This window comes from Phalacrocorax carbo, chromosome 10 (genome assembly GCF_963921805.1).
Source record: "Phalacrocorax carbo chromosome 10, bPhaCar2.1, whole genome shotgun sequence".
In the NCBI taxonomy this organism is placed as follows: domain Eukaryota; kingdom Metazoa; phylum Chordata; class Aves; order Suliformes; family Phalacrocoracidae; genus Phalacrocorax; species Phalacrocorax carbo.
Window position 1 is genome coordinate 19,301,464 of NC_087522.1, and position 14,111 is coordinate 19,315,574.

Consider the following 14,111-nt stretch of genomic DNA (forward strand, 5'->3'; position numbering starts at 1 on the left):
TTTCTGCTTATGTTCAAAAAAAAAAAAGCATCAAACAAGAAAATAGGATAAAAGTATGGGCTTTTTTCTTTGGTGGTTGTGGGTTTTAGTTTTCCGCAGAGAGTTACATTCATCCTTTATTCATATGTCTATAGTTATGTTTTAGAAAAAAGAAAATTTGTCTGCTGATTTTCTGGCTCTCATGTACTTCAGGCATATCAGATCAGAGTTCTGGGCCATCTTTTTGTTTATGCACACATTTTATCTATATAAAAAAAGTGCTCTTCAGTAATTTTGTCCTAGGAGCTCTGCTTGTAATGCTGGTGGAGGCTAAACAGCAACCGTACCTAGAACAATTCTGTTTAACCAGAGTTGCTGGAAAAAAAAATGCAGGGTTGCTTTCATCCCATTCTTAGAACTTCATTGTTTGGACTGTGTCCACTTGGCAGTGATGCTTATTGCTGGTAGTGAGAAATTCTTCTAGTGCAAACAAAAGACTCCACGGAAAAGGTCAGCCCTCTAAAGCTGTTTTGCTTTATTGGAAACTAGCGAACACCATGCTGTTTGAATAGGCTGCTTTAAATAACTGAGCTAGATCAGCGTTGGCTTAGCTAAGCTGGTTTTAACCTACAGTTTGAAATGGAGAAAGCTACCGAGGCTACTGTTTATGACCAGAAAATGTTCAGGTAGAACTGCCCATACTGTAACTTGACAATATTGTTGCTTTGGATGCCAAAATGAGGAAGTGGAAGACAGGCTCTACAAGTTTGGAGTGATTTGTGTCTTGGTGCCTGGGGGGTTATTTCTCCTTTAAGGCCTCATCAGTGTGAAATAATTTATGAAACTCTTAGGATTTAAGGGTACCCACCACCAGTGGATTAAAGCAGTTTAAATCTATCTTTAGATATAAGTACTTGTGCTGCCTTAATCCACTGATATATAGATTTTGAAAATCAAACTAAAATAAAACCTTCACTTCTGGACTCTGAAACATTGGTATCAATTGGTTTAACACACTTTCTTCTTCAATGGAAAGACTCCTGACGGTGCTGTTTGTGCTAGGTCTGTGGTGCTTATCTGTCAACTGACTGGAGCGAGCGCAGACGAGGAGGAAACAAGCTGAGTTTCTTTGGAACTGGGGAGTGCTTTGTATTTAGGGTGAGTAAAATTTTGTTGTTGCTACCCAGTAGCAAGGCAGAACTGCTGTACTGGTGTGAGTAACTCTTACTTCCCTTCCACATGAAGAGGCTGGATTTATATGCCCTCCTAGTTTATAAAGTCTACTGAACATTTAGTATGAAGGAGAAAATTTTACTTTTTGGGTTTTGTGGTAACTATTTTTCTCCCCTTGCACAGAATATTTTCTTAAAAGGTGTAATAAGGTAACTCAAAACACTGCATCATTTCTTCAATCACCTAAAAAACCCCAAAAATATAAAGAAAGAAAATAACATCTGCCTTAAAAGACAGTGTGATCCAATCTTTACTGCTAATCGTGCAGGTGGAATCTGAGGGGCTTCAGTGTTTTTTTGCTGTGCAGAACTCTGTGTGTAGTGCATGTGCAGTAACTAAAGCTTTGCTCTTGGCCCCCATGCAGCTGCAGCCAGAAGTGGAACGCTACGAGTGGGTGATCATAAAACACCCAGAGCTGGCCACAACTGGTTCAGAGCCAGAAAATCATGCCTTGCTGGCTTCCAGCACCCTGGCTTCCAGCAGTGTCCCATCAGACCCCTCAGATCGCCTTTCTCCCTTCTTATCGGCTCGGCACTTCAACTTGCCTTCCAAAACAGCCTCCATGTTCATGGCTGGCAGCAGCGAATGCATCATTATAGGTAAGTCACTGTGAGAATTTGAGCATATATCCTACTAGCTCTTCCTACCTGCTTTAGATAAGTCACCTATATTTACCATATATACATTTCAGTATCACTACAGTTAGAGATAAAAGCGGCCAAAACCTGATATTATTACCCAACAAAAATTTTCTGTGGGAAAACTTGCACATCAAGCATTTTAGAGTAAGACAGTAACTCATAGCTTTAAGCACAGCCAGAACTTCATACTGGCTAATTCATGACAAGAAACAGTTCTTGAAGAGGAACTCACTTTGCACCGAGGCTTTTGAAACACAGGGTAAACTATAAAACATGTTAATTCTTCTGGAATTTTACTGGATCTGTGGTGCTGCTGACTCTGGCAAAAGCCTGCTTGGTAAAGTTGTCACCTAAATGGGATTTACAAGGAACGGGTATAAAATCGTAGTTGTCCTTTTCCCAAAAAGCTTTACCTGACACTTGTTAGGAGGGCAGCTAGCCTGGTGATTTCCTCTGTAACATCAAGTGCTGGTTGACTTCCCACATAGCGGCATGTGCTCTAATCAACCACAAGTTGGGCTGCTCCAGGATCAGATAGGCTGGTAAGAGCTTCAGTGCATGTGTAACTGAATTAGAAATCGCTGTTAACGATGTATCACAGATGTTTCAGAGATCTTTACTGTTGAGCATCTATCCCACCAGCTCTTCGGGTCAGCCTTGGATAAGAGAGTCCATATATTACCATATATTACGCTATGGGTAGGAGTAAGAAATACAGGCTTGGGTAGCAGATAGAAATGAATGTTGTACACAATCCCAGCTGTAGACCAGAATTTCCACCCTTTTGATTCTTCTGATGTTTTCGGTAGCTATTCTCAGACAATTGCCCAATAAGCAATGGGGAATCTTCCTTTTTATTTTCCTAACATATTTCTGTCTAAATTTAATTTCACTGCATTCTCTGACTGTATGGTCTGTGAATCTTGACATAGACCCACAGATAATCAAAATGCCTTTAACTCTGACAAGTTTCATAATGATTTAGAAGACCTAGGCAGTGCTGTTACTTACTGATCTTGTTCTTCTCCCAGCTTTGATTTTTGAGTGCTAACAGAATTCTTTGGTTTTTCTTTACTGGAGGGAAAACATGCAGTTGGTACCTTCCAAAATCCTCCAGTACTGAAAAAGAAGTCTGAAATACCTGCATTTGAGTCAGGCTTCTTGTTCTTACTGACTGGCATTACTATCTGGGGTTTTTGTTTGTTTGTTTTAAATTACAAAAAAACAATCCAGTTCTGATAGTGTCATTTAAAAGGTATGCTTTTGATCATACTCTGTTACACCTGAAGACAGAAAGCAGACATCACTTAGGGTTTCCAGTTGTCAGTTGTTCCCATGAGAAAAGCACTTCAGCCCTTTTTGTTCTTTGGGGTTTTTGTTTTGGGGGGGTGGGGGTGGTTTGATTTAGGGGGTTTGGGGTTTTTTTTAATAGCGGTGTCCCATGCTAAGAAATGCAGAAACACCCTACTGCTTATGAAATGCAGAGACACCCTTATTGCTTGTCTTTTTCTCTTCACAGGTGGTGGTGATGGCCAGGCTCTTTACCTCGATGCAGATCTGAACCATGGAAGAACCAGCCACTGCAATACTTTCAATAATCAGCCATTGTGCTCTGAAAGCTTCCAGATCTCTGTCTTGGAGGTGTGGGGCTTCAGAGACACCATGAATGGTTGACATGACTATCATTAATCAACTAATTTTTCAGTTGTCCTAGGATCCCCAAGGCAAACTCTAATGCAGAAGCCAAGTTAGAACATAATTTCTACTGGGCTCGGTGTTGTTTAGTAATTACTAAGTGGTGCACTTGAATGCAGGGCTTAGTTGTTTACTTTTATTTTAAGACAGCTCAAGATGAAGTAATGTATATGATTAACTCCATAGCTCTTTACCTCTAGAGATCTGGATTCAGGTCCTGTTATCAGGTAAAAATGAAAATGTCATGATTTCAAACCATCATAAATGGATACAAGTCCATATCACAGGATAGGTTTGCAGTTTGATGCAATTCCTCAGAGACAGAGCTGGCTGAGGTGTAGTGGTAGTTGCGTGCCACTGGCACCAGTATCTGGCTTCAGCCAGTAATATTAAATGTCTGCTTGCAGGGAACATTGACCTCAGATTTGACGTAGAACAGTAGTTCATAAAATCGTTGTCCTACTATAAGCAGACATTGTGCAGACAAATCAGTACCATTTCATAGGTTATGAAAGCCCTCAGTTTGCACAAGAACCATGGTTGTTAATTATCCTTCTCCTTGTACCTGAACCCTTGACACATTCCAGTTGCGTCTGTTTGCGGAGTCTGCCTCTGAGAAAGGCATCCAGACTGGACAACGGTGTCTCAGAGGCCTGATTTTGTTTACATTCCTATTCCATATCAGTATAATGACTTAAAACGAACTCATGTTTCAGGCAGCTGAAAGCCAGAGCATATATGCAGTGCTCAGAAACTTCCTTTTCTTCATCTTTCCTGGAAGCTGAAATGGAGCTTTAAATCTGAGAATAACTGTGCTGATATCACTACATGTTTGGGGAATTAGACATTGCGATACAGAAGGTTAATGCTCTCCCCACAAATAAATGAAGGGAGGTGGGAGGGAAATCTTCTGGGTAATATTCTGGGAGTGGACAAGTTTCCCAGGAGAATTCTAGGTGACACTGTTCCTCCATATCACGAGTCTTCCCAGTGATGAGATCCTGAAAAAGGTAACACTTTTTTGCCAACAGTGTTCAGGTAGGGTTTGGATGACACACAGAGGCTTTTGCTCATTCCTGGGAATTCTTACAGTTCTCTGCAAACTTCTGGCACGTGATGTCTGGAAGCAGTTGCCCAGTGTCTTTACCTAAAACTTGCAGGAGCTGCTGTAGAACTTCTCCCACATGAAGAAAAAGTACATAAACATCGATGGATAGTCCGGAGCATATGACAGGTTGCTCTCAAAGCTTCAGTGGATGATCTGCTAGTAAGAAGATTTATCACAACAAGTAAAATGAAGGGAAAGAGGAATTGCTGGTTTTTTCAGCTATCTAAAAAATTGCTTTAGAGTGAGGAAATGTTATTACTACATAAACTTGAAGTTCGTTAGAAGATAAAAATGAAATTTTATAGTGATAGACTCTCAGCTGGGTTGGACAGGGTCATGTTAATATTCAGAGGTCACGGGTGAGTATTGTTGGTAATGTTGGCTTGTTTAGCTTGCCATAATGAAAATACCATGTGTCTCGGTAAAGTGTTGCCTCTTGCAAAGTACATGAACAAACTTGGCAAAAATGTCATTTGCTTCTTAAGGTGCCATTTGGAATTTTTGTCAAAATAACTCTTTGAAATATTAGACTGCATATACCACAGCTTAAGACATCTTTTACACGACTTATATTTGCTATTAGATTATTTCACCCTGTTTGAGAGTCAGCACTGGGCCTGTCTGTCTCTTCCCACTCAGTGAGTTCCATCCAGCTATCTTTTCATAGGTTTACCATAAGCTTGATGGAACTGGAAGGGGAGATATAATTCACTTACGTATTTTGACAGGGAAGAACTCAAACATTAATATCTGGCTTTTTACAAATACTGGCTGATGCTGCCTTCTATTTTTTTTTCAAAGCTAGCTATATTACTTTGCACTTGCTAGTATCCCACAGGCTTTCTCAAACAAAAGAAATCACTCAGAAAGTGTATCCTGTTTAGTAGGTTCTCTTAAGTGTAGGTGGGATTTCAGTTTTGTCCATACCTTCACTCTTTTGAGCTTGTCTGAGGTGCCAGGTGGGGTGGGACACAAACAAAAAAACCCACATTTTCAGCTTGTTAAATTGTCAGAAATTCCCTTGAGCTGTGTTTTGGCCGGATTTGTGGGGCTTTATTACACTCAAAATTAATAGGTTTTGCAGATAAAACCTTTCTTGCAGCTGGCAGTGGTGATGCGATTTTCTCACTCCCCATCCCTGCCGGATGCAGCTGTGTCAGCGAAACCTGAGTACTATACCATGTCTTAAGCCGTATCTAAGAAACGCTATTCCTTTCCCTGGTCTGTTCTTAGTGCACCGGGATTTGGGTGTTTGAAATCAGAAATAACTCATAGTTGCTCAGAAATTCATCATAATATATTAGCGTGAGAATCCAAGGAGCAGTACTGAAAATCAGTGAGGTTTAGGTATCTGAGTCTCTTTCAAAAGTCAGTTACAGGTCTCAGCCCAGCTTCCCTTTTGCCAGTTGAGTACAACTCCTGACAAACCACCCCCCAGGCAGTGAAGGTCCACAAAAGACCTCTTTTTGGTAGCTTATCTAGATGGTCAACTAGCCTTTTGCATGGGACTAGAGGTAAGTTATGCTGGGTGTCTGGCAGTGTCTCACAGCTGCTCTGTGTCTCTCCATCTGGAACTGGTGTGGGTGTGTTTGGAGCGCACACGATGCCCAGAGCAATTTGAGTGATGACCTGTATGAGTTCGCAAATCACAGCAGGGGATAAAAGAGTTAACAGGTGATCCTCCTGCTGCTGGCTGTTCCTATTCATCAATCTTGCTGCACATCGAAGGGATGGTTTTAGTTTAATATGCTGCAGGCATCCTGCAGGACTAGTATGTGTGTTTTAAATTTGGATAGCCTGAATGAGCAAGAGGCTGCAATAATCTAGCAAGAGGAATTGTACAGTGCTGTGTCATCTTCACACAATCCTTTTGTTCACTAAAGATGAATGTTCCTTTTCTCGTGCAAATCCTCGTGTGTAATTCTCCTTATGGTTGTGAGACACCATAAAGGAGTGGCATTGTGACTTTGTTTCCTTTCCAGTAGCCAAGAGGCATATTTTTTTGTGTGTCGTTAATGGTTGTCGCTGGCCAAGTGTATATCAATGTTCAGGTAATTAAGCCAACAGTTTGTGTTGCATGCAAAATTCCTGAGGTGGAGACCACAGACTGTTTTTTAAGACAGTGACTACAATGGGCGCCTTATCAGAAAGTTAACAGTATCTGACGTACCCCAGCTTCGAAGTGCTTTGGTCAGGTAACTGAACAACTGTTGATGACATTTGTAGTCTTTGTTTGTAGTCCCGCTGGCAGCAGTGACAGCAAGTTACTTGTTGTAAGTACATCAGTGTTACTTGATTAGCTGTTCCATTTGGAGCTGGAGAGCTGAAGGCCGGGTGTCAGCTACCACAGTTGTTCAAGAGCGTTACTTGCTTTCCGGAGAAGCCTTTTTTGCTTTGTAATATTCTCTTGAAGGCAGGAAAAATCTAGAAACTCCTGATATCAGAAACTTGAATTTATTGTAAATGGCATCTGAGCTGTTTCCAGGCCACAGGAACTGTTTTGAGCTATTAGCCAGGCTGGACAGACTTTCACTGACTGAAAAGCTGTCATTCCTACAGATCATGCACTTTGACACACTGCCTTTTCTGATGAAGCACATTAATCAGCCTTTTATTAATAGAGGCCAGTTAACAAAGGGAAGGGGAAAAACTCCCATTTTCTGTGTTGAGATAACTGAAGACAAATTGGAGGGGTGGGCGGTACTGTTCTTTAAGGAGTTAAACTTCATGCCGGTAGAGATTTGTGTTTAGCCACAGAGGGTTGACACATCGATCAACTTCTGTTTGTGTGTGCGCATTGAAATTGTGTACTTTGTCCTTGGAAATCCATCCTCGTTTTGATGGGGAGTGAGCTCTTCTGCCCACTGACCACACAGTCACAATAGCAACACGGATGCCGCAGCCAGCGGGGACCAAGAGCTCGCCTGCAGCCATGGCACTGGAAGATCTCAGCTCCTGCTACTGACACCTGGAGTACGGTTGTTGGACAGATCAGAGGCTTGGGCACCCGCCTGTTAACATTGAGATGCCTTTCTGCCAGCTCTCTGTCATGGATTTCAGACTATTCATAGTTGAGATGAGTGTGCATATTATTTGGGGTGATGATTTTCTTCAGATGAGTGGTGGTGTGCTGCTGAATTGGTTTTCTACCCTATCATTGGAATAGCTGCCCTACATTGATGGTATTTTTGTCACTGTGCAGAATCTTGGATTGTATTAAAGGTGTTCGACTGTGGAGGCAACTTTGCCCTTCATTCAGTTATTTTCCTTCCTGTGGACCTCATAGAAAATGGCATGCTGAAACTGAGAAATAAACCTTGGAGCATGTGTTCTCTCCCAGGAACACTTCATGCCAGTGAAACCATTACACAGTTCCTGACCATTTTAGGAGATCTCACAATGCTTCTACTGCGATCAGGTGCCAAAACTGACTATAAAAAACCTTAGACTGGCAAATTCTGAAATGATCCTTCTTACATTTGGTGGGACTAGAGAGTGTGTTTTGCCCTAGCCCAGGCTGGGTTTAAAATGTAGCTTAGAGGTGTCTTCTGGCTGCCAACACCTTTAAGTTGTAGATCAGACCAATGGTGCTGTTGCATCCTCTGCATGTAAATGCTGTCATTGACTCAGCTACAGTCCTGCAGCCACTGTAGGTCAGCGCTGCTCTCCCTAAAGGCTGTGTCTTCCATGTGCCAGCACAAACATGACTTGGCAGCCCGCAGGTCAGGGAACTGCTTGTTTAAAACGTATTTTCCTCTTGATGGCTTGGTTTTAACCTGGATCTCTTCCCTGCGTGTGTCCCTGATAATAGCAGGTGCTTTTTGTCATGGTCAAAAGGAGTGTTTCTAGTTAGCAGCTCTGGTTTAAACAAATATTCCTGATACTTAAGCCTAGTTTTTGCCAATGCCTGAAATTTTAAATGTAAGACTGGGTGGGAACTACAGGAACTTCTTGGTATAGTCGGGGCATATCAAGATCCTTTGTGCAAAATGCCTTCGGAAACTCCCTGCAGGCAATGACTGGTGATGTAAAAAAGCTGTTTGAGTTTCCAGTGAAATTCCACTAAATTCTTGGGGTTTGAGTGAAACTCCTGGCAGGCAGGAGGGGAAAAAAAATCAAACCCAAAACGCAACATATACACCTCATACACAACACAGGGGCCTCCTGTGCTGCTGTACGTGGGTGTTTCCAAGGGCCTAGCTGTGGTCTAAGGCAATGCGATGTGGGAAAGGGACTGCTGAGCTTGCAGAAACAATTCATGGATTATTTTCATGCCAGCTCACTGCACTGCCGTGAGGGTTTGCTGCAAAGAAAACCTGTGGCCACTAGAGGTTCCCCTTCATCTGTTTGTCAGCTGCTTTCTCCCTCCATTACAAATAAATCCATCCTTGCAAGCCAAGAGTCTCAGTTTAGTAGACAATATCAGGCTGAGTACTTCTTTTTTTAAAAGAGGTGGGACTAGGGAAAAGTGGTATGAATAGGCTTTCTTCACTTGATTTCCAAAGTAAGCTTAGCATTAAATACCATAAATCACAATTTTACAATGCCTTTAAAGTCCTTAATAACAAAGGTGCTCAGTAGCAGAAATCTTGAGGAGTCTGAGGGATCTTGAGGAGCTCAGCAATGCAGGCTTCTGGTTTTGAACCTTACAGCTACTTTAAACTATGTGACTGAGGACCTTAAAGGAAAATTGTATGCTTAATTGCACCTGGTGGGAACTCTATATCATGCCTGGCAGGCTTGGTGATGGGAAAGTTATGGGTGATGTCTCACAGGCCTGGTAGCTAATAGTGAAGATGGAGGAACCTTAATTTCTGGAAAAGGAAGGCTGCCCTCTGTCTTGCCATGGTGCCGTGGTAAGAGAAGAGCACGATGCTTGTTAGTTGTGCCTTTTTTTCCAGGTTTTCTATGCACAGCCTTTTCTGTAAGCGTGACATGGATATCTCCTTCCCTGGGAGATGTTTTGAAACCAGCTGTTGGTACAAGACTGCTTCTGGCAGAAAACGTAAAGGTTTTACTACCTTTTAAAGCACCCCGTTGAGTGTTTCCAGACCTGCCTTGCTGTCGCTCTTCCCAAGCGCTGTTTTGGGTTGCAGAGTCTCTGCATGAAAAGCTGAGAGGGTTATGGCTCAACTCCTTGGCTGTGCTTTGGCGTCGTAGGCTGCTTCTGACTGTTTTCAAATTACTCAAACAGCTGCTCAGTGGAACTGGATCCAGACTTTAGCTGGACGATATTTGAGAGCATTCAGCTCCTGTTTTGCTAGCCTGGTGCTGGCTTCACTTGTACAAATGTAGATAAGGTACTAGGGCTGTCTACACTGTCCCTGAACCTGGATACACACCTCCCCATTGCTGACACAGCTTCAGTTCATTGCTTGCTTGGTGGGTCACCTCCCTTTTTGTGGTTAAGTTGCCCTCCAAAGTTGAGGGCTGGTGCCCTCCATCTGCCATTGCTTGGCAGGGTTTCTGGCTGGACTTGGCCTCCTGATCTCTTGCAGGCACAAGGTGAAGGAGGCAGCTTTGAAAACCTGTAGAGAAGAGTGCAAGTCCAGCAAGCTGGTGATCACTGCTTTGACCTCCCAGCCCATGTGATGCTGGATCCTTTGTGCCATAAGCGACTGGGAGTCCATGTTTTTGACCTGCAAGGATTGCAGACAGAGCAGCGCCAGCATTGGCTCCACCAGTGCAGCAGGGCCAGCTGGCTGCGACCAGCACTCTCCCGTTCGCAGTAGCTGGAGCACAGTCTGTTTCTCTTCCTCAAATATTCTGCCTTGTGGTGTGAAATCATGCTGCTTTAAAGCCCTTGGGGATAATGTGAAGACCCACTTTTGCCCCCTCGCACTGCGAAGCTCTCTGCTGTGCTGCAAGGATTGCTTCAGGCAGCCAGTCCCTTTCAGGAACCACTGCACGTGGGCTTCTGCATTGCTTATCTTCTGCAGAGGCCTGAGTATGCCGTGCTTTGGTGGACTCATCTTGTTCAGGCTCTGAATTCAAGCCCTACAAAGACCACAAATAGAACAAGGTTTGTTGCTCTCTGTGAATCCTGCAAAGCAACAACTTTTCCAGTTTTGTTCAAGGGAGGCTTAGGACTGAAACTTTGAGTTCAAAGTTACAGCTTCACTTGCAGCCACGCCGTAGGTTGTACCTCTGGGTTTGTTCCTCACTTGTGAACTGTTGACTCTGGAGGGAGCAGCTTATCTTCAAGGACTGCAGGGTTCTACTCAACTGTAACTCTCAGCATTTCAGAGGGTGTAGGTCTTCTTGGGACAGCTTCCTTCCCTAATGAGCAATGATGTAATCATGTACAGATTTTTGCAATTGCAGAAGTGGAAAACCACAGGGGGAATAACTGACTAGCAGAGGAAATTTGATTAACGTGTGTTCAACACGGCCTTGGGGGTGGAGGTAGGGGCAAGTGCAAAGGTTTCCAAGGAGGAGTCAAAGCGCCTCTCTTTCCAGGTGGCTGCCTACCTGGTGCTCAACCCTCTGGCAGTTTTGGAGCTGCCTCTAGTTCAGGCTGGCACCTTGGAGAGAATTTCTAGCCTGTATTGGCGAGGGTAGATGTGCTGCTGCTTTGGCTGTTGGGAGCAGGTGTTTGCTCCAGCCCATTCCCTGGCTCAGAGCAACCTCCAGCTGGTGCCTGCCCTGACTTACGGGCAGCCCTAGAGAGCTGTTTCCAAAGAAGAGGGTCCAGGGCTCCCAAAAGAAAAGGGAAGGGCAGGCTCTTGGTCCATAAACTGGCATAAACAAGCTCCAAGCGGAAGGCTTTGGCCTGCATTGTGTCTCATGACCTCTGCCGTGATCTGTCTCTTGTGCAGCCAGAACCTACTTGCAGGGGCTGGATCTGTGTTTCCTTGTACACATGGCAAGGATACACTCTCATGACCACCCATACTAGCCAATTCCTGTCCTGCCTTTACACTGTTTTGTTTTTTTTTGAGGCAAAGGATGTTTTTAAGGGCTTAATGTTTAAGCTGCACCCTGCTAACCGGAAGAGCTTGCAGAGGTTAAACGAGACTGGGAGATGGCTGCACAAAGTCGTCTTCCTTTCCAGGGTTCCTGTGCCTCCAGCCTGGGAGGTTTTCAGAAGCACAGGGATGTGAAGTCCAGCCGCTTGCTGGGCCTGGTTAAAGGCACATGATGAACAACCACCTCCAGGGCAAAGGAATTGTGCTGCAAGCACAGGAAAGAGGGAGAATTAGAAAGTTCTGAAGTTCAGGACAGTGTTTTTGCAGAAACACACCACTCTTGGCAAAGCAGGAGCAGACCTCTTCAGTAGCAAGCTCCCCGTGGCCCTGGGCACTGCTGCAGCAACACCTTCCCCACACCCCGGGTCACGCCAAGGCCCTAGAACCAGCTCTGTCCCTCCTGCCATTGGGCGTGGGGTCTTGGACCACCTCAGGGTGGGACTGCAAGGTCTCCCCTCTCCCAGGGCTGCATGACTAGGGATTGTCCAGCAGGCCCCACCTGAAGCCTGGAGCCAGCTGGTATCCTCTGAGCCATGGCTCTGCCCTGGCCTCAAATAACCCCCAGTGTTTTCTTTGAAGGACCTTAGCTCAAACAAATCTTCCCTGCTGCAGGTCGCTCACAGTCACTGAAACAATCACAGAAGGGATCTGTCTTGAAAGCCCCTGAGGGCCAAAAATCTGTCCGAATCACAAATGTTTCTTGTTGCCTTTCCTGCAGAGGGGGATGCAGCTGAGTTTAGACCATGCGGTCCCCAGGAGCTCCCTGGCAAGGTCCAGAGCATCAGGCTGCAAGCCCTATCTAGCCGCCCCAGCAGGGAGCTCCTTGCCTGCGTCTCCCGGTGAGGAGGAGCGAACGGCAAAGAGCTGAGTGCCACAGGCTCTGCCAGGGCTGCTCCGGCACGTGGCGGCTTTTCTGCAAGCATGGAAGTGGGGAGGGTTGGGCCATGAGGATGAGTAGGGTGCCAGGACAGAGCAATAGCTTGGGTGAGCGGGGTGCTAGTGCATCAGCAATTATTACTAACACATCTAGCCGTACAGGCATTCTTAAATAATGAGCTATTCCTGAGCTCAGGCTGCCCCATGTGATCCTGACTGTGTCAGCTGATGGGAAAAAAATCTCTTTATGGAAGAAACGATGTGTCCCTCAGAGAGGCCCAGGACTGTGCATGCCCCCCCTCCCCTATGCTCAGCCAGCTCGGAGACAGCTGCATGCAAGGAATGGGGTGAGGATGGAGCGATGTTGAGTCCTGGCAAGAGGATGTAGGAGGGACCAAACTCAGCTGTGGCTCAAGATATTTGCCTCACTGGAGATTTACTGCCCTGACCTTAATTTAGGGGCTGGAATCTAATCTAACCCCCCATGTTGCTGGGAGGTGTCCTCCTTTCCCAGCACATGCCAGGGGGTATCTGGCCACTTTTCCCCTCTGGGGACAAGAGAGTGGTCGGGAGGGTAAGTCCCATATGGGGCCAGACTGTGGAGATGCCACAGGAACTGCACTCATTCCTGGATGTCCCTGATTTCCACTGGGGACTAAAGGTGATGTTTCCTCCCTCTCTTCCAGAAAAAGAAAGGAGTCACAAAGCTGGATTTATTCCCACTGTAAAACCCCTTGGTTTTATAAAACCCTCCAAGCAATGCTGGAAAGCACAATGCTTCATTACCTGTGTTGTCATCTGGGCTTCATGCTGCAGCTGTCCTTACCTCTGGCTTTCTGAACCATGCCAGTATATTTCAGAACCTGACAGTAAAGAAAACACATACAATCAGGTTTTTTAAATCTGTTCCACATATGCTGCCCTTTAATTTCTGCACTGTGCTTATGGGATATGGTAAAAAGAGGAACTGATTGTTTTCATGTGTCCCCAACATATTTCCACTGAGTGTCCTCTACCTCTTCCCCTTTTCTGAGCCAATATCCCTGTGTGATCTTTTGTCATCCACAAACGCTCTTGCCCTTTTCATCTGCATCCACTGAACTTTTCCATCATGGCTATATCTTCTTCAAAACCCGGTGGTTAATGTAGTCATGCTCCTCTGCCCCCAATAAAAAGCCCAAATCCAAGATCTCCCTGCAGCCCTGAGATGCCTGTTGAGCCTGTGACAGATGGCCAGCCTAAAAAGCACTAAAAAGTAGAGGACTTGGCTTTGGAAACTTCAGTAATGGTCCAGATCTGCTGCTTTGGTGGCACTGAGGTATGTCCATGGTACACAGTAATTCCTCCTACCAAATACCATCTTTCTTGGGTATTTCACCCTTGAGGGCAATGCATCTCCTGCCGACAGTGGGAGGCATGGCTGGATCCTGCCTTTGGCTGAGGCTTGGGGTGCACCTGTAATACAAATACAGAAGGATAGTTGGAACCTGCAGGTAACCAACCTGCTCCCTGCTCTGCTGAAAGCTTGTATTGGACCCTTTGGAAGATCCCTGGATTTCTTTGTGGTCTCTTCTCTTTTCTAGGATAGCAAAGTGGTCTGATTAAGACCAT

General features: G+C 44.9%; 1 protein-coding gene across 5 annotated transcripts in view; it reads left to right on the forward strand.

Moving 5' to 3' along the window:
- The window catches only part of TBC1D24 (TBC1 domain family member 24), a 33,379-nt gene extending 25,481 nt beyond the window's left edge, over positions 1–7,898 (forward strand). For all 5 annotated transcript variants that reach the window (XM_064462241.1, XM_064462245.1, XM_064462244.1 and 2 more), the window contains 3 exons: positions 1,042–1,137; positions 1,577–1,811; positions 3,373–7,898. In XM_064462241.1, the coding sequence (XP_064318311.1) occupies positions 1,042–1,137; positions 1,577–1,811; positions 3,373–3,527 (486 nt within the window). In that variant the 3' untranslated portion in view covers positions 3,528–7,898. The remainder of the gene's footprint in view (positions 1–1,041; positions 1,138–1,576; positions 1,812–3,372) is intronic.
- The last annotated feature ends 6,213 nt before the right edge of the window (positions 7,899–14,111 follow it).